The sequence below is a fragment of the Schistocerca gregaria genome, chromosome 3, assembly GCF_023897955.1.
Source record: "Schistocerca gregaria isolate iqSchGreg1 chromosome 3, iqSchGreg1.2, whole genome shotgun sequence".
Lineage (NCBI taxonomy): Eukaryota > Metazoa > Arthropoda > Insecta > Orthoptera > Acrididae > Schistocerca > Schistocerca gregaria.
The window spans coordinates 525,353,322-525,377,131 of NC_064922.1; the positions used below are offsets into that span (position 1 = coordinate 525,353,322).

General features: G+C 37.5%; 1 protein-coding gene across 1 annotated transcript in view; it reads right to left on the bottom strand.

Annotated features, from left to right (window-relative positions):
* LOC126354009 (uncharacterized) overlaps positions 1–23,810 on the bottom strand; it is a 217,263-nt gene that overhangs the window by 110,468 nt on the left and 82,985 nt on the right. Inside the window, exons 3-5 of the mRNA XM_050003323.1 lie at positions 16,948–17,055; positions 16,693–16,841; positions 1,638–1,799 (exon numbers count right to left, since the gene is read on the bottom strand). Coding sequence (XP_049859280.1) covers positions 1,638–1,799; positions 16,693–16,841; positions 16,948–17,055 — 419 coding nt within the window. The remainder of the gene's footprint in view (positions 1–1,637; positions 1,800–16,692; positions 16,842–16,947; positions 17,056–23,810) is intronic.

A 23,810-nucleotide genomic window follows, 5' to 3' on the forward strand; every position in this document is an offset into this window, starting at 1 on the left:
ACAGTTATCATTTATTACTGTTGAAACTGCTTCTTTGCCTTTTTTCTTCAGTTAGTTATCAGGAAGTATCACAGACTGAGCTCCTTGGAGCCTATTTGGTCAACACATTACTGTGGCATATACTTCATATTCTACAGTTCCTGTAGCAGAGGATTATTTGTGAACCAATCATTGAAAAACACTTTATGGTTTTTGTGTTGTAGATCATCACAGTCTCAAGACAACATCTGCACAGGCTCAAAACTCACTGGCCATTTCTCTTCTTCCACTGCTTCCTGGTAAACTTCAAATCTGTACACATATCATGAGCTACCTGCAAGAACCCATATCTTGAGGCCATAGTTCATGTTTTCCTGCTTTATATTGCTTCAATGTGCTTGGGCCTTAAATTTGTAGTTTGGTTATCAACAGACTGTGTTCTACATCAGCTGCTTGTAGAAATGAACTCTGAGGCAATCTGAAACAGGGTGAATCTTGTACAGTCGATCATATTTTCTACTCCTTGTGCACTGTTGTTGGTAAAATGCAGAAATATGTTTATCTCAAAGTGACCTACTGTCATACTGCTCACAATCAGATCAGTTCTGAGTGCAGCCTCTAAACATGAATAGGATCTAATCGTAGGTTATTTGATGTAATACATGATTAAATTTATACCCAAGAACTTCTGCAAAATCTGGCACAATAAGACCCAGTTCTTCCTTCCCATATTTGTTGCATGCAGGTTAGCTGGCAAACAATGGTTTCCACCAAAGCAGAAGAGAATAGAGGCAGGAAAATGCCAACAAATGCCTTCTGATCTAGTTTTATTTTGTGGTCCCCAAAGAATGAGGGGAAACAGAAATGTAGAAACAACTGTCTGACATAGTTCATGTACTATTCACTTGTCTATTACTTCTGTGAATTGGTGCAGTAGCCACAAAGCACAGAAGAATAATAGGAGACTCAATCTCTTCTTCAATTCCTCTGAACTTGAACTAATTTCTGGGTTTATAATATTATTGGCCTGTTCCAGTATCCTCTGGTAGATACAGTATGTCCTGAAGTAGAAGTAAATGGCGACTAATGGTTTCCATATGTTGTCACAATAATGACACACATGTTGGGAGCCCATGGTAGTGGAAATGTTTAGAATTCATTCTCAGTGATAATACAATGTGCTAATGTGTACAGACCATCTCATTAATATTACCACTTTCCAATGCCTTTATACCTTCCACAGAACAAATCTACTTCAGTTGTGAACACATGTGCAAGACCTTTTTTCTCAGGTGCCATCTTGCTGACACATGCCAATTCTCAGATCAACAACAGCCCAAGTAAAAGTCTCACTGGCCGCTAGGTGGTACCAGTGGGTATGCAACGTCCATTCCAGTGGACTGTATGCAATGGAGATGTCGGAAGGGGCAATAGCAGTGGAGTGCAAAACAGAAAAGTTGTCATCCAGCATCAGGTAGCGGCTTTGCACCTAAACTCCAAAACTGTTTACGACACACCTTTAAAATGAGATTCAAAACAAATTTGTGGCAGGTTGGTGTTTTATTTCAGATAATTTTTTAACACATCTGTGACAAATATTTGAAAACATAACTTAAGCCAGTTCATATTAAGATAATTATTTCATGTTATTTACTTACATTTTAAGATTATTGAAGTACTGCTTTGTCCATTTTTCAGTAGCAATTGTTCTAGCAATTGCTGATGCAGCTAAATCTGTATCAAAATTGAAATATGGTAAGTCTGATACCCAGTCTCCTTCAACTTCCACTTCATATTCCTTTGTAGGGTCTGACTGTAACCTGACAAAATATTATAAAGAACACAGCTGTAGATACAAACAAAGGATGTAATATTTACATAATTCTGTTTCTACTGTATGAACATCTCTGCAAATCATAGGAAGTCAAGTTTATGAAAATATCAATAGGTCTGTCATCAAATATTGAAAGAATCACAAAAAAGTTGTGATACCTAAATAACTTCTGTAATAATAACCCCTTTAAGTATAAGTAGACTGTGGAAATAATTTAAGATTATGTCTAAGCATGAACAAAAGTTATAGGCTCTATGGATATAACATCAAAATGTTAGCAATGCACATTTGGAAAATGCTGTAACAGAAATTAAAAAGGTAAATATCCAGTATGCCCAAAACATGAAGCACAAAAATGAAAATGACTGAAAAGAAATGTAAGGCTGATGAGGTATAAATTGAGTTTGTTCTAGAAGCCAAAGATTGAGTCATTACATAACTGAAGTCAAAAATGCTGCATTTGTAAATATTTTAACTCTATTACAATACTTAGGTGAAAGACTAAGATGTCAATTTTCTAAAAAGTGAAAACACAGAAAACTGCATGACGTACAATGGGAAAGAACACAGAGGAATTCTACTGAAACAAACAGAAGCTGGCAAACAGATGGATAGGACAAAGTACAGTGAGTAACATTAATATTCAGATCCTATGAGATTATTACTCTGCAGCATCATAACTTTACTCTTAACACAACAAAAATAAATAAAAAATAATCAAGTGTTATATTAAGGTAGTTACTCAGTAAATAATAGTATTAACTTTTTTATACAACTTGCACCAGTTTTTAAATAATACAGTTTAAATAAAACACTGTTCAGTTTTCAAACAATGGAAAATCTAGGATGGAATGTAACAATATTATAAGAAGGAAAGTTGCTATTAACCATATAGCGGAGATGCTGAGTCGCAGACAAAAAGAGTTTCACTATTAAATCTTTCACCCATTGGCCTTCATCAACAACACACACACACACACACACACACACACACACACACACACACACACACGCACGCACGCGTGTGCACACCTGCGCCAACCCAACTCACACAAATGACTGCAGTATCAGGCAACTGAAGCCAACTGCGAGCAGCAGCACCAATGCATGTTGGGAGTGGTGACTGGGCGGTGGGAGGGGGGGGGGGGGCAACAAGGAGGTTGGGATGGCGAGGGGGAGGGATAGTATGGCGGGGGTGGCAGACAGTGAAGTGCTGCAAGGGCGAGGTGAAGAGGGGGCAGTGGGGGGGAGGGGAAGAAATGGAAAAGGAGAGAAATAAAAAGACTGGGTGTGGTGGTTGAATGACGGCTGTGTAGTGTTGGAATGGGAACATGGAATGGACTGGATGGGTGATGACAGTGACTAATGAAGGTTGAGGCCAGGAGGGTGATGGGAACATAGAATGTACTGCAAGGAAAGTTCCCATCTGCCCAATTCAGAAAAGATGGTGTAGGTGGGAAGAATCCATATGACACAGGTTGTGAAGATCTCCTGTGTCTTATCTTTCCAGTCTCCCACCACCTCCCAACGACCCTCCATCCGGACACAGAGGAGCATTCCCCTCGTAACTCATTACCACACAGGACTGGAGCAACTGAATTACATTCTCCACCAGGGTTTCGATTACCTCTCTTCCTGCCCTGAAATGAGAAATGTCCTGCCCACTTCCCTTCCCACCCCTCCCACAGTGGTATTCTGCTGTCCATCAAACCTACACAATATAGTCATCCATCCTTACACAACCCCTGATCCCAACCCCTTACCTCATGGCTCATACTCCTGTAATAGACCTAGATGCAAGACCTGTTCTACACATCCCCCAACCACCACCTACTCCAGACCAGTCATTAATGTCACCTATCCCATCAAAGGCAGTGTTACCTGCGAAACAAGTCATGTGACCTACAAGCTAAGCTGCAATCACTGTGCTGCATCCTACGTAGACACAACAACGAACAAACTGTCTGACCACATGAATGGCCACCGACAAACTGTGGTCAAGAAACAAGTGGACCACCATGTTGCTGAGCATGCTGCCCAGCACAACATCCTTCATTTCAATGACTGATTCACAACCAGTGTCACATGGATCCTTCCCACCAACACCAAATTTTCAGAATTGCACAGGTGGGAACTTTCCCTGTAATACATCCCATGTTCCTGTAACCCTCCTGGCCTCAACTTTCGTTAGCCACTGTCCTCACTCATCCAGCCCCTTTCCTGTTCCCATTCCAGCACTACACAACCATCATTCCACCACCTCACCCAGTATTTTTATTTCTCTCCTCTTTTGTTACTTCTCCCCCCCCCCCCCCCCCCCGCCCTCCCCACCTCCCCCCAGCTAACCTGCAGTACTTCACTGTCTAGACCTTCACCATACTATCCCTCACCTGCCTCACCCCAGCCTCCTCCTTACCCCAACCCAGCTGCCACTCCCATCATGCACTTGTGTTGCTGCTTGTAGTGTGGCTTCATTTGCCTGATACTGCAGTCCTGTGTGTGAGCTTCATTTGTGTGTGTGTGTGTGTGTGTGTGTGTGTGTGTGTGTGTGTGTGTGTGTGTGTGTGTGTGTTTTGTTAATATGAATGCCAATGGCCGAAAGCTTTAATTGTGAGAGTTTTTTTGTCGTGTCTATCTTCAACTCAGAATCTCCACTATATGATGAGCAGTAACTTTCCTTCTCATAATACTGTTCAGTTGTCACATTACTTTAATATTCGGACAGGTGGCAACAGCACTTGTTTTCAACAAACGTGTCAAGTTATATTATCTGAGTTAGAAGACAGTGTTTGTTTATAAGGCAGTCAACTATTCAAATGGTACAATGCATGCAAAACTAATACCAGTTTTGGTATACGACAACTTGTGATTGTTCAGTTGTTTCAATTTGAGCTCCGTCATTGATTTTCCTACTCGGATAACAAAGAACAGCAGGACACTGATAGATAACTTTTTTATAGACCAAGGTAAATTTAAGGACATAAATGCTTATCCTGTTGAGAATGGACTTTCAGATCATGGTGCACAGTTAGTTACAGTACATGACATAGCTCCATGCAGTATATCAAATCAGAATTTCAAAGCAGTGCGTTCAATTAACAATATAAATATTGCAAACTTTAGGGAAAGCCTAAAGCAGCTAGACTGGGATGAAGTGTATAAGGAACCTGATGCAAACTTGAAATATAACTTATTTCACGATACATTTTTAAGGGTATTTGAAAATTGTTTTCCCAAGAAAATAGTTAAACATAATTCCAAGAAAACATATAAAAAAACCTTGGCTAACTAAAGGAATAAGAATATCTTGCAACCGTAAAAGAGAACTGTATCTAACAGCAAAAGGGAGTACTGGCCCCAAAATTGTTCAATATTATAAAACGTATTGTGTGGTACTAAGAAAAGTTATTAAAAAGTCCAGAAGCATGTGTATCATGTCTGAGATCAGTAACTCTGATAATAAAATTAAAGCAATTTGGAATATTTTTGAAAGGGAAACAGGGCAACCAAGAGCACAGGAAGAGAAGACTTTAGTGCCATAAAACTGAATGACAAGTGTACTAACAAACAATCAAAAACTGAAAATATTTTCAATAATCATTTTTTAAATATTGTTGAGAAAATAGGATCTAGATCTTCACTAGAAGAGGCAAGGATTCTAATAGAAGAGGCCATACCTGTGCAGTTTGAAACAACTGTATTTCCACCAACCACTCCCTCTGAAATCAGTAAAATAATAAACTCACTGAAAAGTAAAAGCTCTTACGGAATTGATGGCATTTCCAGCAAGATACTTAAAGCTAGTTCCCCACAGATAAGTAGGATTCTCAGCCGCTTATGTAATAGCTCTTTGGAGCAGGGTGTTTTCCCCGATAGACTGAAATATGCCATTGTAAAACCATTGCATAAAAAGGGGAATGCGGCGGATGTCAACAACTATCGCCCAATCTCTCTTCTGACAGCTCTATCAAAAAATTTTGAGAAAGTAATGTATTCAAGAGTAGCCTCCCATATTTGTAAAAATAAAGTACTAACAAAATGTCGGTTTGGTTTTCAGAAAGGCTTTTCAACAGAATATGCTATATACGCTTTCACTGATCAAATATTAAATGCTCTGAATAACCGGACATCACCCTTTGGTATTTTTTGTGATCTCCCAAAGGCTTTTGATTGTGTAAATCATGGAATTCTTTTAGATAAGCTAAATCATTATGGTTTGAGGGGGCAGTGCACAAATGGTTTAATTCATACTTAACTGGAAGAATGCAGAAAGTTGAAATAAGTGATTCATGTAATGTTAAAACAACAGCTGATTCCTCAGACTGGGGGGCCTATCAAGTACGGGGTCCCACAGGGTTTGGTCTTAGGTCCTTTACTGTTCTTGATATATATATATATATATATATATATATATATATATATATATATATATATATATATATATCAATGACTTACCATTCCACATTGATGAAGATGCAAAGTTAGTTCTTTTTGCTGATGATAGAAGTGTAGTAATAACATCCAAAAACCAAGAACTAAGTGATGTAATTTTAAATGATGTATTTCACAAAATTATTAAGTAGTTCTCAGCAAATGGACTCTCTTTAAATTTTGATAAAACACAGTATATACAGTTCCGTACAGTAAATGGCAAAAGTCCAGTAATAAATATGGACTTTGAACAGAAGTCTGTAGCTAAGGTAGAATTTTCAAAATTTTTAGGTGTGGCCATTGATGAGAGGTTAAACTGGAAGCAACACATTGATGGTCTGCTGAAACGTCTGAGTTCAGCTACGTATGCTATTAGGGTTATTGCAAATTTTGGTGATAAGAATCTCAGTAAATTAGCTTACTATGCCTACTTTCATTCGCTGCTTTCGTATGGCATCATATCCTGGGGTAATTCATCGTTGAGTAGAAAAGTATTCATTGCTCAAAAACGTGTAATCAGAATAATTGCTGGGGCCCACCCACAGTCATCCTGCAGACATATATTTAAGGATCTAAGGATCCTCACAGTATATATATTCACTTATGAAATTTGTTGTTAATAATCCTACCCAGTTCAAAAGTAATAGCAGTGTGCATAGCTATAACACCAGGAGAAAGGATGATCATAACTATGCAGGGTTAAATCTGACTTTGGCACAGAAAGGGGTAAATTATGCTGCCACAAAAGTATTTGGTCACATACCAAACAGCATCAAAAGCCTGACAGATAGTCAAACAACATTTAAAAATAAATTAAAAGAATTTCTAGATTAAACTCCTTTTACTCACTGGTAGAATTTTTAGATATAAATTAAGGGAGGAAAAAAAACTAGCTTAAACATTAGTGTCATGCAATATTTTGTGTAATGCAATATCTTGTACAGACATCTTTTATTAACCTGACATTTTCCACATCATTACGACGTGTCATATTCATGATCTATGGAACAAGTATAAATCTAATCTAATCTAATCATAATGTGAAAGGTAAATGATATTGACAAATTGCAGCCATGTTCATAATGAGTAAGAGTACTGTGGCAGATAGTATCAGACAATTAAAGTACAAGGACTGTATAGACTCTATACCTCAAAAAGGCTAACCAAAGAAATTGGATGCATGTGAGAAGAGAAATGTAATATGAAAAATAAAGAAGGATCCTACACTCAACACACAAAGGTTAGCAAGTGAGCTTATAAATGAGACTGGAAAGGAGTTACATCCTCAAACAATTCGCAGAGAATCAAAAGACAGTGGCTATGATGGAAGTGTGGGCAGGAAGAAACTTTATGTGAATGAACAGAATCAAAAGAAGGGACTGGACTTCATTAAACAGTTTATTAGACAGGAAGAAACATGGTGGAATGACATCATTTTTACTGTTAAAATGAAGCATGGAGGTGGCAGTGTTCGTCTCTCAGGTTGTATATTCAAACTTGGTTTGGACAAATTAGTGTTCATCAACAGTATCAACAAATAGATCTATCTGAACATAAAAAAAACAATTTGCACAAAAGCACCGAGAAAATGGGGATATCAAACATGTTTAAGTTTTATCAGGATAATGATCTGAAACACTGCATCTGTCCTGAACTGAAAGTTTCAAGCTTCTCCTTGAAATATGACACTAGTGCTTTTCTACCTAACTTACTGAACATAGATATCATTGTAATTGTTTTATAACAATGAAAATAAACATATTAAAAACAAAGATTCCAAGACTTACCAAGCGGGAAAGCGCCGGCAGACAGGCACATGAACAAAACACACAAACACACACACAGAATTACTAGCTTTCGCAACCGATGGTTGCTTCTTCAGGAAGGAGAGGGAAAGACGAAAGGATGTGGGTTTTAAGGGAGAGGGTAAGGAGTCATTCCAATCCCGGGAGCGGAAAGACTTCCCTTAGGGGAAAAAAAGGACAGGTGTACACTCGCACACACACACATATCCATCCGCACATACACAGACACCATGTCTGTGCCACACAACCAAACAGTTTCTGCAGCTTTGGCATTTCACCATGCTATAGAGTAGCAGGTACAGTCATTTCTAATGTACACATAGACATTCTGTTTATCAAGTAAACAGGAGTCTGTACTGCTTCTGTCAGAAAATAGTTTTCCAGTTTACTGTTCAACAACATCAAGTGAGCCTTGTTTTTAATGTTCCCATTCATGCACTCATGTATTCTATTTGCTTGATGTGCTCATCTCACAACCAATTCCCTTCTTTTTAAAACAGGTTTTCATTTCATTTGACAAATATTCATCTCTGTTCTACATATACATCTACATGACTACTTTGCAATTCACATTTAAGTGCTTGGCAGAGGGTTCGTCGAACCACAAACATACTATCTCTCTACCATTCCACTCCCTAACAGCGCGCGGGAAAAATGAACACCTAAACCTTTCTGTTCGAGCTCTGATTTCTCGTATTTTATTTTGATGATCATTCCTACCTATGTAGGTTGGGCTCAACAAAATATTGCTGTGGAATCTACCAATTCTCAAACTGAAATGAGGTTTTGCCGTAGCTTCAGACCATTTAAAGTTTTCTAGTACTATTGGTTTATTTTGCATCACGTGCCGCCTTACCATTGTCATAGCTGACAACATTAATTTCTCTGAATCACATTGCCTTCAGAAGAGTTCCAGTTTTTGCAACATTAATCCCTACCTGCCTTTCAATCATTTAGCAAACCAAATCATTAAGTGCATCAGTCGAAAAATATTTTTTGAAAACACTATCAGTAATAGAATGGAATTCTAATTCTTTAACTTTGTTTTACCTCCTTGTTTGTGAAGTGATTGGATCACAAAGGAAATCAAATAATCATGCAAAACAAAGAGAGAACTTCACATTGCGGTTAGAATGTCTAAGGACACAACAAAACTTCAGATGAATTTGCAGTTGCGAATAATGACTACAATCAGCTGTCGAATGGAGTTTCACTGTCATAATTCCAGTCTACAGCTGATGGAAGTCAGTATTCACAATTGCAAATTCATCTGGTGTGTTCCATAATAGCTGTGGTCGCCACACTGCACCATCAGCAGAATGACACAGGCACTGGAATATCTTACAACAAAAATTAGTCACATGAAATGTACTGTAAGATCCTGGACAAGTTTAATCAGAAATGAAAATCATTTTATTATGAACATGCAATTGATAACTCAATAATAAAATGAAGACTATTGTTAGATGGGAGACAGGGAAGAACAAAAGTACTTTAGAGGATTTCAAAATTAAAAATTAAGGAAATATTTGAGAATGCAGGCTTCCTCGGTGAATCTTGATGATAAATTCTTCTCGGGTTGACAGCCAAGTCAATGCATTGTTATCCAGCAACATTTCAACAAGTTTCTTACTTGCCATCTTCGCCTGAAGATGGCAAGTAAGAAACTTGCTGAAATGTTGCTGGAGAACAACACACTGACTCGGCTCTCAACCCGAGAAGGATATATTATATGTAATTCTGTAAACATAGCACATATTTTCAACAAACACCTCTTGTCACTGTCGGAATGAATAGTCTGTTAGGGCTCTTTTAATGAAGCCTTGAGTTTTATGCAAAACATTGTTTCCAGAAATATCAGTAATATCTGTATTAGCTCTGTCACGGTATCTGGAACTGAAAGAACAATAATCAGTCTGAAGAATAAAAATTCCACTGGAGTAGATAATATTGCTAACAATTTGTTGAGACACTGCTATGCTTCTATAAGAGACACACTTAGCCATATTTCCAATGTGTCTTTACACCAAGGAGATGTGCTCCACAGACTCAAATATGCTACTGTGAAACCTGTCTTCACAAAAGGTGGGAAAGGGGAAGTATACAAGAATTTGGGGACATATAGATAGATTTAATGTTCTGGTTTCTGAAAGGGTCTGTCAAGCAAACAAGGAATCCATGCTTTCATAAATGAAGTTTTGGAGTTTCTAAATGACCAAATGGTGACAACTAGATTATTTTGTGATTTACTAAAAGCCTTCGACACTCCGAACTGCTGAGTACTATTACATATAGCTACCTTATAGGAATAACTGGTGTATCGAATAAAAGTATACAGCAGAAGGTACTAGTAGACACCATAAACTATTTTTGGGGTGATCTGGCTTCATCAGAGTGGAGAAGCATCAGATTTGGAGTGCCACAAGAATCCATTCTTGCTCCATTCCTGTTCCTGATATTTATAAATGACTTATCATGACATAAGACTGCTATCAATGTAAAGAAGACATGCTGAGTTGCAGGTAGGCATGACAAACTGACTGTTACACATTTGAGCTTCCAGCCAAAGCTTTCTTCAGAAAGGTAAACACACAAAGATTCACACAAGTAAGCATGCCTCATGCACACAAGAGCCCTATCTCCATTCAATCCATAGCAGCATGAGGTGTGCTTGCTAGTGTGTGTTTTCCTTTCTGAAAAAAGCTTTTGCCAGAAGCTCAAATGTGTAACAGTCTTTTTGTCATGTCTATCATCTTTACACTGAGTAGCAGAATATTCTTTTCATGATTTTTTTATATTCCAATCTGACTTTACATTGTTTCAATTTACCAGAAAGCACAAAGCTACAATGCAATTTTACAATTTTTGTAGATGGCACCAACATTATGATAGACAGTTTACATGTGAAAATCTTGTAAAATCTATTCTCATCAATTTAGTAAAACAGTTTAGTGTGACTGGACTCATTAAACTTTGATAAAACCAGCCTTTTAAAGTCACTGCAATTGCCAAAACTGAGGAAGAGCTAACTGTTAAATATGCCACACAAATGATAGAAAGAGTTGAAGCAACAAAGTTCCTGGGTGTTATGATTAAACGCAGAGTGAACTGATCTCATCATTCTCGTATAATAAACTTTCAGGAGGGACACAGCTCATCTGTTTCTGTGCTATGGATTATATCTGGGAGCAGTGAATAAAACACTATGAAAGCAGCATACTAGAGATATTTCCATTCTCTAATAGCATATGGAATTATATTTTGCAGAAACCAACCCCAAGCAAAGAGAATATTGTTGGCCCAAAAACAAATTATAAGTTCTGTGTCCAACAGTGTTTCAGATTCCCCGCCTAATGTCTGAGGTACTCAGGCTGTGGCATGCCATCATACAGCAGCTGCTGCCAAGATATGCACATCACAAGGTGTCACACTCAGTGGCAACTGTCCGCCACTCAGCCTATGGCCCAGGCTCAGTGCACGGCTCACTCCTTGCTGTACTTTGTAGCTGTTCATATTGCACCACTGCATGGCAAAAGTGACTTAGTGTGTTTCCAGTCTCAAGTGATTAACAGTATGAAACTGTTGTATTGCTATGTCGAATTTGTTATGTCCCAGATGTGTTAGTGCTTGGCTCATTTTGTGAACTCATTCTATTGCAGACTTACAGGAACACATATTCATTTCCCTGTGGTCTGGAGTACACACTAGAAAAAGTGATGATAAACAGTTTCTACCTATGCCGTGCAGGACAGAAAAGGAAGAATAATGAGAGATGCTGGCTGTAGATGTAGTTATAGAAATCTTGTTTGGAAACTAAAAACTCTTAATATGATTTCTCAGTATGTATATTTGCTTATGTGTTACATTACTAAAGATACTGAATTGTATAAAAGAAACAGTGAATACAATGAATACCATACAAGGAGAAAACACAATTTCCACAATGATTGTAAATATCTGAAGATGGTGCAGAAGGGAGTGCAGTACAGGAGCACGTATGCTTATAATGCTCTTCCTCCTGATATTAAATGTAAGTTTGATAAGCCCATGTTGAGGGAGTGTTTGAGACAATTTCTTCTGGGAAGGTCATTTTGCAGTTTGGAACAGTATCTTCATCACAATGAGAAACCCTCCTAGAACTCTAAAATTTATGTGTGATGTAATACAACGAAATACTGAACAGTTATGTAGATAGTCATGTAGCAAACACAGATCTTTTCAGTGGTTCCCTCATTATTTTTAATTTGCCATATCTGCTTCATTATGTAATTTGTCATCTAACCACTTACATATAATGAAAATATGATCTTACTTTTGAATTTTGTGTAATGTTACTACCTACCTATTGGTGTGTTTAGAAAGACCATGCCAACTGTTATATAGTCCAGTAACGGTATCACAGAAAAGGCCCTTCGCTTGCAAAAAATGAGGTAGTAGATTTTATTTTCTATCATATGCACTTAGTTGTGAGAGCACATAGAATGCAAGTTTTCAACCTTCAAAGACCTCAGGATAATTTTTTGTAGCAAAAAAAAGTAAAAAATGTTGGCACTTCTTTCAGATTTTTGCCTATTGCTCAGAAAATATGCACCCTACTGAAAATTTTACTGTTACCAAAATGACAGCACATTAAATTTTTCGTCGAATGACCTACTTCAATGCAAAAATTGGTGCAGTCATTTGGCCACAATCAGATGTCATAGCTTGGTCATTTTTACCAGCCGGGCCAAAAAGTCGGCAACAACGTGTGTAATTCAAAAACAGCTACTCCAAATGAGAAAGTCAAGTAATCAAAGTTGTAGAGCATGAAATTTTGTGTTACAAAAGCATCTAGTTTTTCAGTTTTAAGCAGTATTAAGCATTCACACACTTGAAAGTCAAAGTAATTCCATTTTGTAGCTTTTTGTAAGTTGAAGCCATTCAATGAAATGTAATTTCCACTAGGAAGACATAAATATGTCTCACCTTCGGGTGTAGATGTATCTACAGATCTCCCTTGAATGACATGTCATAAACAGCAAGGCTGCTATCCCCTTGATTCCTTTTATTATTTCCTTTGTTAGTCATGCCCAGTCTTCCTGTGTTGTCTGCAGGACACATTCAAAACTCCTTGTCTTCCAAAATTCTCATTTCTGTATTTGAATTTACTTTTGTTGTGTGGTCAGTTCATTTAAAGTGAGTGGCCAAAATTGTATGGAGGTATGTTTTACATGTGACGGCAGTTGGGCAGATGGTGATGTGGTAAAAGTGAAACATTAAGGACTGGAAACACTACCACAATCCGGTTAGGATAGGTAAATCTCAGTGCATCGTAAGTTATTAACTGGTCTGGCTGAAGCTGATGTGCACAGTGCTTATCAGAAGTACAATAACCCAAAACTGATTAGATTGTATTTGACAAAAGGTCCTGCACCGCCAATGTCAAATCTTCAATCATACAAGGAGGTATTTGATTTTAATAAGCACTGCTTTTATTGTGGCAAGGAAATTGATGCTAGTTGGGAGGAACTTAGCAGACTTCCCTATGCAAAACAAAATAATGTTCATAAGGTGATGAAACTTGTATTAAGAGATACTGTTATTGGGGTAGCTGAAAAGCAATGTCATGAATGGGCCTCTGAAGCACTGGGACATATATTATAACCTCAAAGTTATAACACTTGCATCCTCCACTGTAGCTCTCAAGATAGGGAAGAGTAGCATTCCTACCATAGACCCATTAACATTGTTTCACAGAATGTGTGTTATCAGGCAGTCTGATAAAGTCTTGGAGTTCTGTTTCTCATCTGAAATTTCCCCACACCCCATGTAATTGTTCAGAAAAGGGTACAAAATCACTTCTCTACGATGCATTCACACCTCTCCAACAGAATGACAAACCCAAAAGAAGAAGCTTTGTGGTGGATCATGGTCACCTGCTCCAATATTAGTTTGGCACCTCAAAGAATACTTTGGGGTCATCTGCATGAAATATGAAACCTATTTGTGAAAGCAATACAGATCTGAAATCACAGTTATATTTGATGGCTACCCAAGTGATGCTTTGAAAATGGGAACAAAGTCTTCTGAAAGATCTTGTTGTTTAAAGACACCAGGTTCTTCATCAGATATCATTTTTGATGAAGATAAAAGCGCTGCAGTCATGCAGAAGAAGTTTTTGTGAATGAGGGCAACAAGAACCACTTGATTTTGATGCTCATGTAGAAATTTATGGATGGAGGTATTCAAGTGCTGCAGGCAAAAGAAGATACAGATTCATTAATTGTGGAAGCAGCTATTTCCCCAAGCTCCTGAGTCTGACAGTGTGGCAATCATGAACAATGACACTGATGTGCTTGTTCTCCTAATGGATCAAGGAAGAGTTCCAAAAGCGTGACATTGGACAAGCTCAGGAATGAACATTCAGTAAGATCTGCTCTGAAAAAATCTGTCAAACTTGAAAGGCTACCACCAACATCAGATGCAGAAAGGTGGCACTCATTGTGATCCTACCATCAAGTGCAATCTTGGGTGCGGAAGAAAACTGATCCAAGCCAGAGGGGATGGTAGAAAAACATATCAGGCTTGTTTCCTGTGACAATGACAAAAGATGTGACACTACACATGTTACTGAAGATGGTTTCCTGCGCATGCAAAACAGGATGCACAGCATTATGTGGATATTGCAAATGTGGACTGAATTGCCAAACACTGTTTTGGCTTATCTTGCAAGAATGTCCAAGAAACTGAGATTGATGAACATGAGGAAGAGATTGAAGATACGTTCCAGAACAAGGAAGTTGCTGAAGGTGCCAAAATGGATCCTACAGGCCAGATGCTGGACCAGAACCCAGCACAGTCGCCCAAATGACTTTGATGGAATTGAAATTTGATGAAATGGGAATCTCTGATATTTGAATTGTGTGTGTGTGTGTTTTTTTTAAATATTGTCATGCCCTTTTGTTTGTTCATTTGAACAAATTTTTATATTACTTACCATTACTATGTAATTGGTTTTCATTTTAAGAAGCCACTCTTGGCAATAAGGCATAAATAAAAATGAATAAAAATACATGTCTGAAGAAAATTAGAAAGATATAGATAGAAAGCTTATAGTGCTCATTATGGAGCTGTCTTCCCACTTTAATTGAATAACTTTGACTTTTTTAAAAAAATGGCATTCAGGTATATGAACGCTTAATAGTTCCTAACACTGAAGAACTGGATTTTTTATAACACAAAATTTCATGCTCTACAACTCTGATAATGACATTTTTCATCTGGAGTAGCTGTTTTTTTAGTTATGTGTGTTGGACGCAACTTTTTAGCGAAGTTAGCAAAAATGACTGAACTTTGACAATTGATCATGGCCAAATGGCTGCACCAATTTTGACTTTGAAATTGTCTCATTCAACACAAAATTTAATGCTCTTTTCATTTTCGCAACAGTAAAATTTTCAATAGGATGCATTAGTTTCTGAGTAATAGGTGAAAACCTGAAAAAAGGACCAAAATTTCTTGTATTTTTTTGGCCACAAAAAGTTGTCCTGAGGGTTTTGAAGGTCAAACGTACTCTCACCTTTATGCACAAGGCAAAAAACTGAAATCCTGTACCTCATTTATTGCAAGCAGAAGGTATGTCTTTACTGGACCAACATTAAATGCAGAAAAGAGGAACTGGCATACACTATATCCTTATGAGGTTATCAATTCAGTTCAATTCGATCTCTTTACTCATCCATTAACAATATATATTATTTGGACATAGTCAATTGCAATATAGTTTCTTCACTGAGAGATTGATGGAGTATGAAACAAGTAAAAAATAAATAAATAAAACAACACATTTAACTCTCTCTCTACTACTACTACTGCTGCTGCTACTAATACTACTCTCTCTCCCTCCCTCTCTCTCTCTCTCTCTCTCTCTCTCTCTCTCTCTCTCTCTCTCTCTCTCTCTCTCACACACACACACACACACACACACACTCACACTCAAATTAAGTGAAGCAGCTGTCAGAAACAACCTTAATAAACAAGCATCAATAAACTACTGTAATCTATTTGCGGTTACTTGAGTTACATATACATAGTAAAATCAACGGGAAAAACTGCTCCTTGGAGGGGGAGGGGAGAGAGAGAGAGAGAGAGAGAGAGAGAGAGAGAGAGAGAGGGAAAAAAAGAAAAGAAGGAAAGAAAGAAAACTGCTGATTCTTCAGTTACAAGAAATAGCTGCTGTTAATTTCCCAATCATAGTTCAGTATTTGCAAGCCCACCATGGCATTAATAATAGTAGTTACCCATGAACCATACAACATAGGTCTCGCCTGATGATAATGAGCATTGCCACATGACAACAGCTATTCAATTATTGAATCAAACTACTACTTGCACTACTCTGTACCCTAAGCAAGGAGATGAAAGAAACATGGAAATTACTTTTCCAGTTATTGTCAGTTCTATAAAAGCGTATTTGTAGAAGTTGAGACTTTCATTGTTTCTTGATTTGCAGCTTTCGTTTCATAATTTTGATGATATAGCAGCTGAGTTCTACTTCCTAATTTCTGTCAAATTTTCTAAAGCTACTATTTTTTTCCAAAATATGAAGTAATTTATCTCTAAATGTATACAGTCCACCTATTTTATCCAGACTAAAATATATACCACATTTTTCCTTTATAGCTCACTTTCCATTTCTTCATTGGTGTAACAGGTTTAAACAGGATCCCTTCAGCACCAAATTCGTTATCATTAGCTCCAAACAAAACAGTATCTGGTATTTTTTGACTGCACAGAAGACCTATTCCAGGCACCTACAATTGGTAAAATTCTTTAAAAGTTTATGCATATTAAGAAAAATGTAATGTACTTGAAAGTAAACATTTATTCAGCAAACAAATAGTCTTATTGTTTACTTACAATTAAATAGCAAAGACCATTTATCACCCCTAATGGTCTTCGTTCACTACCAGCAACAAAATAAAAACCTTTCTTGTTGGTTGCCATGAAGAATACTGCATCAAATGCCTGAAAACAAATAAGCAATGAGTTTATATAAATTCTTTTATTGAGTCACCAAACTTTTGTAAGTAATTATTTGACATCAAAAAATTGGTATGAACACCACTGTACTCTATGATATACATTAATGTTCAAAGTAAGATATGTGTACTATTTTTAACCCTAATAGATGGCAAAGAGAGAGAGAGAGGGGGGGGGGGGGGGGGGGGGTACCAGGCAGGGAGGAAAGAAAGCACCCTAAAGGTGTATTTACACTTGTGCACCTTGTGGCTAATTTCTTGGAGCTGTAGCTTGCCTCACATGTAAGTACTGGAGCCCAGCATTAACACAGGTGTGAATGGAACTCATATGCACATTTTAAGAAAAAAGCACGCAACCTACATGCTTGCCTCTACTTCCATGTAGGGCAAGATACAGCCACACGGTGATGAGCCGCAAGATGCACAGGTGTAAACGCACTGTGTTCCTTCAGTCCCATCATGAAGTGTTCAGGGACATGGAATGGGTTATTATACATTAACAGGAAGAAACAGCCATTGGGAGCTTCTTCTGTAAAGTATATCAACAAGCAATTACAACTACTGCTAATCTTTCCATGTTTTTCATTATGAAAATTACTTTATTATTACTTCATTTTCATACACTCTACTGAGGTTATTATATTAATTGTTAGCAAACTTCCACCATCTTGTACCTTTGATTAGTTGTTTTTATCTACTGCTTCACAAAAATAAGCATTTTTAAGGGTTCTGATTCTTGAAGGTGTTATCTACATACTAAAAAGTTTAAACAGAATTGCTGCTCCATAAAGAATGTCTTTTGATAGAAGTGTTTGTCAGGTTAGTTAACTTAATAATTTTAGATGTTATTTATAATTGCATTGTTACAGAAGTTTAATTTTAGTGCAAGCAGTATTAGTGTATCTGCTGATAGCAGGTACTGTTGCAATGAGGAAATACATAGCAACTATCTATACCAAGAAAATTAAGTTTTATTTTTTGGTTTCTACAAGAATATTAGTATAAAATTACCCACTTTATTGTTCAGATTTTCATATGTCATATAATCTTAATTATTGATGCCATAAAGCGGGGTGAATTTGAATGGCAAGGCGACTCTGAACAGCAATTTTGAGTCTTTTTAAAGTAAATGTTGCCTTCTAGTGTGTAAATATGAAACTAAGGTCAGAGTCATTAAATATCACTAACACCAGAAAATAAAATAATTTTTTGGAAATGTAAGTTCCTTCACAAATGCAGAAACATTTGCCTATTATTAGGAGCATTCTGAATTTAGAATTTGAAACGAGTTTTTGTGGGTAAGGTTACCAGTTGAATGAACATTTACAGAAAGCATAAAATGCTATATTAATTCTTTGGTGACATAAAAAAATAAAATATTTGGGCTTGTCTTTCAAGGGGTGACTTTGGACAGTGCCTTCCATATTCTTTGACACATCAGCTCCATGAAAGCTTCCTTCAAAGAAAAGTGTAAAATATTATGTTGGACATGATGAAATTACACTTCTGAGGAAATGGCATTCCAAAGTGGAATCAGAATAAGCATTTTTTTTTTTTTTTTTTTTTTTCGGTGCCCTAATGTTCCCAATGTGTCAGGTTTTGAGAAGGATGACATTTGCAAGATTCTGTGTGATTATAAGGTAGATAGAAAGGGAAGGATTCATTTTGAGTTTAAATTTGATGTCTATGATATCTGCTGGAGTAAACACTCTTTCCTGGCAACTTCCCTTTTCTGTAGAGTGTTTACAGATGCATTTCTTTAAAATATGATAACTTTTTTTTCATTACTTTTATTAAGGTCATACAGACTGTTTTGAAAAGATATGGTTTTAAATAATTTTCTTACTTTCTAAGTAGCTCAGCACCCACTTCCATTATTAGCAAAATTAAATCGTAATCACATGAACAGTTGCACGCATCTCGTGGTCGTGCGGTAGCATTCTCGCTTCCCACGCCCGGGTTCCCGGGTTCGATTCCCAGCGGGGTCAGGGATTTTCTCTGCCTCGGGTGATGGCTGGGTGTTGTGTGATGTCCTTAGGTTAGTTAGATTTAAGTAGTTCTAAGTTCTAGGGGACTGATGACCTAAGATGTTAAGTCCCATATTGCTCAGAGCCATTTGAACCATTTTTGAACCACATGAACAGTTTCAAGTGATTAAAGAAAACTCATAAAAAAATACTCAATTTTTTAAATAAGTTACTTTCAAAACTATATTTATATACAAAATACCATGCTTTTTCGTATAATAGGGGTGTCATTGAACAGTAATTGACAAGACTCCCACAGAATAGGCAAATGTTTCCATGTTCAAAGTGACCCCGACCCATGGGGTGAAACTGAACAGTAAAAGTTTTAAAAAATTAACCTAAGCACGGCGGACAAAAATGTATAATGTGCTTTATCATATTCAGCAACACCTCTTGCAACTTCCCAAAAAGTTTCATGTCAATGCATCTACATCTACATCCATATTCTGCAAGCCACCTGACGTGTGGCGGAGGGTACCTTGAGTACCTCTATTGGTTCTCCCTCCTATTCCATCTCGTATTTTTTGTGGAAATAAAGATTGTCAGTATGCCTCTGTGTGGGCTCTAATCTCTCTGATTTTATCCTCATGGTCTCTTCGTGAGATATACGTAGGAGGGAGCAATATACTGCTTGACTCCTCGGTGAAGGTATGTTCTCAAAACTTCAACAAAAGCCCATACTGAGCTACTGAGCATCTCTCTTGCAGAGTCTTCCACTGGAGTTTATCTGTCATCTCTGTAACGCTTTCAAAATTACAAACTGATCCTGTAACGAAGCGCGCTGCTCTCTGTTGGATCTTCTCTATCTCTTCTATCAACCCTATCTGGTATGGATCCCACACTGGTGAGCAGTATTCAAGCAGTGGGTGAACAAGTGTACTGGAACCTACTTCCTTAGTTTTTGGACTGCATTTCCTTAGGATTCTTCCAATGAATCTCAGTCTGGCATCTGCTTTACTGACAAGTAATTTTATATGGTCATTCCATTTTAAATCACTCCTAATGCCTACTTCCAGATAATTTGTGGTATTAACTGCTTCCAGTTGCTGACCTGCTATATTGTAGGTAAATGATAAAGGATCTCTCTTTCTATGTATTCACAGCACATTACACTTGTTTACATTGAGATTCAATTGTCATACCCTGCACCATGCATTTCAGTTCATTTTTCCATTGTTACAACCTCTCGATGTACTACAGCATCATCCACAAAAAGCCTCAGTAAACTTCCGATGTTACCCACAAGGTCATTTATATATATTGTGAATAGCAATGGTCCTACGACACTCCCCTGTGGCACACCTGAAATCACTCTTACTTTGGAAGACTTCTCTCCATTGAGAATGATATGCTGCATTCTGCTATCTAGGAACTCTTCGATCCAATCACACAATTGGTCTGATAGTCCATATGCTCTTACTTTGTTCATTAAATGACTGTGGGTAACTATATCAAATGCCTTGTGGAAGTCAAGAAACACCGCATCTACCTGGGAACCTGTGTATATGGCCCTCTGAGTCTCGTGGAGAAATAGCATGAGCTGGGTTTCACACGATCGTTTTTTTTTTAAACCCATGCTCATTCCTACAGAGTAGATTTCTAGTCTCCAGAAAAGTCATTATACTTGAACATAATACGTGTTCCAAAATTCTACAACTGATTGACGTTAGAGATATAGTTCTATAGTAGAGACATAGTTCTATAGTTCAGCACATCTGTTCAATGCCCCTTCTTGAAAACGGGGATGATCTGTGTCATTTCTACTAGTCCTCATCTTTTTACCTACTTGATCCTCTGCTGCCTTTACTACTTCATCCCTCAGAGCTACCCATTCCTCTTCTACTGTATTTCTTTGCCCCATTCTTGTCAATTGCTCCCTTATGCTCTCCCTGAAACTCTGTACAACCTCTGGTTTAGTCAGTATATCCACGTCCCATCTCCTTAAATTCCCACCTTTTTGCAGTTTCTTCAGTTTTAATCTACAGGTCATAACCAACAGATTGTGGTCAGAGTCCACATCTTCCCCTGCAAATGTCTTACAATTTAAAACCCGGTTCCTAAATCCCTGTCTTACCATTATATATTCTATCTGACACCTTCTAGTATCTCCAGGATTCTTCCATGTATACAACCTACTTTTATGATTCTTGAACCAAGTGTTAGCTATGATTAAGTTATGCTCGGTACAAAATTCTACCAGATGGCTTCCTCTTCATTCCTTACCCCCAATCCATAGTCACCTACTGTGTTTCCTTCTCTCCCTTTTCCTACTCTCGAATTCCAGTCACCCATGACTATTAAATTTTCGTCTCCCTTCACTACCCAAGTAATTTCATTTATCTCATCGTACATTTCATCAATTTCTTCTTCATCTGCAGAGCTAGTTGGCATATAAACTTGTACTACTGTAGTAGGCGTGGGCTTCATGTCTATCTTGGCCACAATAATGTGTTCACTATGCTGTTTGTAGTAGCTTACCAGCACTCCTGTTTTTTTTATTCATTATTAAAACCTACTGCTGCATTACCCCTATTTGATTTTGTATTTATAACCCTGTATTCAACTGAGCAAAAGTCTTGTTCCTCCTGCCACCTAACTTCACTAATTCCCACTATATATAACTTTAACCTATCCATTTCCCTTTTTAAATTTTCTAACCTACCTGCCCGATTAAAAGATCTGACATTCTATGCTCTGATCCGTAGAACGCCAGTTTTCTTTCTCCTTATAATGATGTCTTCCTGAGCAGTCCCCACCCAGAGATCCAAATGGGGGGCTATTTTACCTCTGGAACATTTTTTCCAAGAGGACGCCATCATCATTTAACCATACAGTAAAGCTGCATGCCCTCAGGAAAAATTATTGCTGTAGTTTCCCCTTGCTTTCAACTGTTCACAGTACCAGCACAGCAAGGCCGTTTTGATTAGTGTTACAAGGCCAGATCAGTCAATCATCCAGACTGTTGCCCCTGCAAGTACTGAAAAGGCTGCTGCCCGTCTTCAGGAACCACACATTTGTCTGGCCTCTCAACAGATACCCCTCCATTGTGGTTGTACCTATGGTACGGCCATCTGTATCGCTGAGGCATGCAAGCCTCACCACCAATGGCAAGGTCCATGGTTCATGATTCAATTATTGTAAAATAACTGTGGAACATAGTTCCACAGAGAGCTATCTCATATATGACTAAAACAAGATTTCACCACATTTTTGTAATGCTATATTTTTGCACTTTTTTTCAGTTCAATAAGCAGGCAATAAATTTAAAAGTATCTGTTTTACTTTTTTGAACACAAACTTTATTTTTAACAAATTAAGCCAGTATTACAAATGAAAAATTTTAAAACAGTGTCATTTATGCATTTGAAAAAAAAACTGAAAATATAAATAATGTAATCTGCTAAATTTCTTCACTAGTATCATTGGAATCTCCACTGTTTGATGCTGTTAAAGTATCATTAAACAAATCATAAACTCATAGGATCAGAGCCCTAATGGATTTCATTGTTTCAGTACAGCAAGATCTCTTCCTTCTAGAAACAAAGATGTGAACTCTGCCACATGTGTAATGCATCTCTTTGATGTTGAATAATTCTACTTTTCCACACTCCCTGCTAAAATATGATACTTTTGTAGAATAATGCAGTTAACCCTTTTTTACTGCTGTAACTTTCATATTTCTCACTGTAGTTACATTTATCCTTAATTATTGCTCTTGAAGCCAGCCTTCTTCATTTTCACAATACTGGACAGCTTAGTGGCAATGTGTGCATGACTCTCTAACAAACTTATACCACTGGATTGTTATTTTTTTGTTAATTGTTTATATTATAATTTTTCTCTGCCACACCAGAGTTTCTGTTGCTATATAAAAAATGTCTCTTGCACAAGAAAATAAAGCTTAATATCATCATATGAACACAAGCACACACAGGTGTAATATAGGAAAAAGCTGTGTTATTTTTGTTATGTTATTAAAATAAAACAAACTAACTTTTATTGCATTTTTTGTTTCTCTTCTGTGTGGCATTTCTATATGATGCCAGTTCAGATGGCCTTCTCAGTGCTGTCCTTTCCGGCCACATACACACAGCAATTTACATGCTGCAAACCATATATGAATGCTAAGATTATTTACCACAGCTGCCTGAGATAAAGGATTTGTAGAGCATCTAACCACAATGACAATAACAGTGGCAGTGTGCATAAATATTTCATGACATGTACAGTTATAAGTATCTACCTGTGGAACCTCTGCAAATGGCCTAACTGAAAAGATTCCTTTGTCTGGATCCTGTCTCTGGATCATGTCTAACATATATATATGTCTAATAATAGAATCCTCCCAAATGGCCTGACTGTAAAGATTCCTTTCTCTGGATCCCATCCCTCCTTCACAGTGACCTACACCTTTTCAGATTCCACAAATTCCTGGCCCCCACAAACCTGATACTGCAAAAACATATCCCCATGGCACAGGCATCCCAGAACCACCTTCGCTCCCTCTGCAAGATACTGCTACTGTACATTCCCTACTCCACACATCACATCTCTGAAATTGAATCCCTTCCTCTCCAGCACCTGAAGTAGCATTCCAGACACCATCTCCATAAATTATCCAACCTGCTGATATCATATTGCCACCCTGGGGCACCACTATCCAACCCCTATTGTACCCACAGTGTTCCTCCTCATCCACCCCTTATAGCAGCTA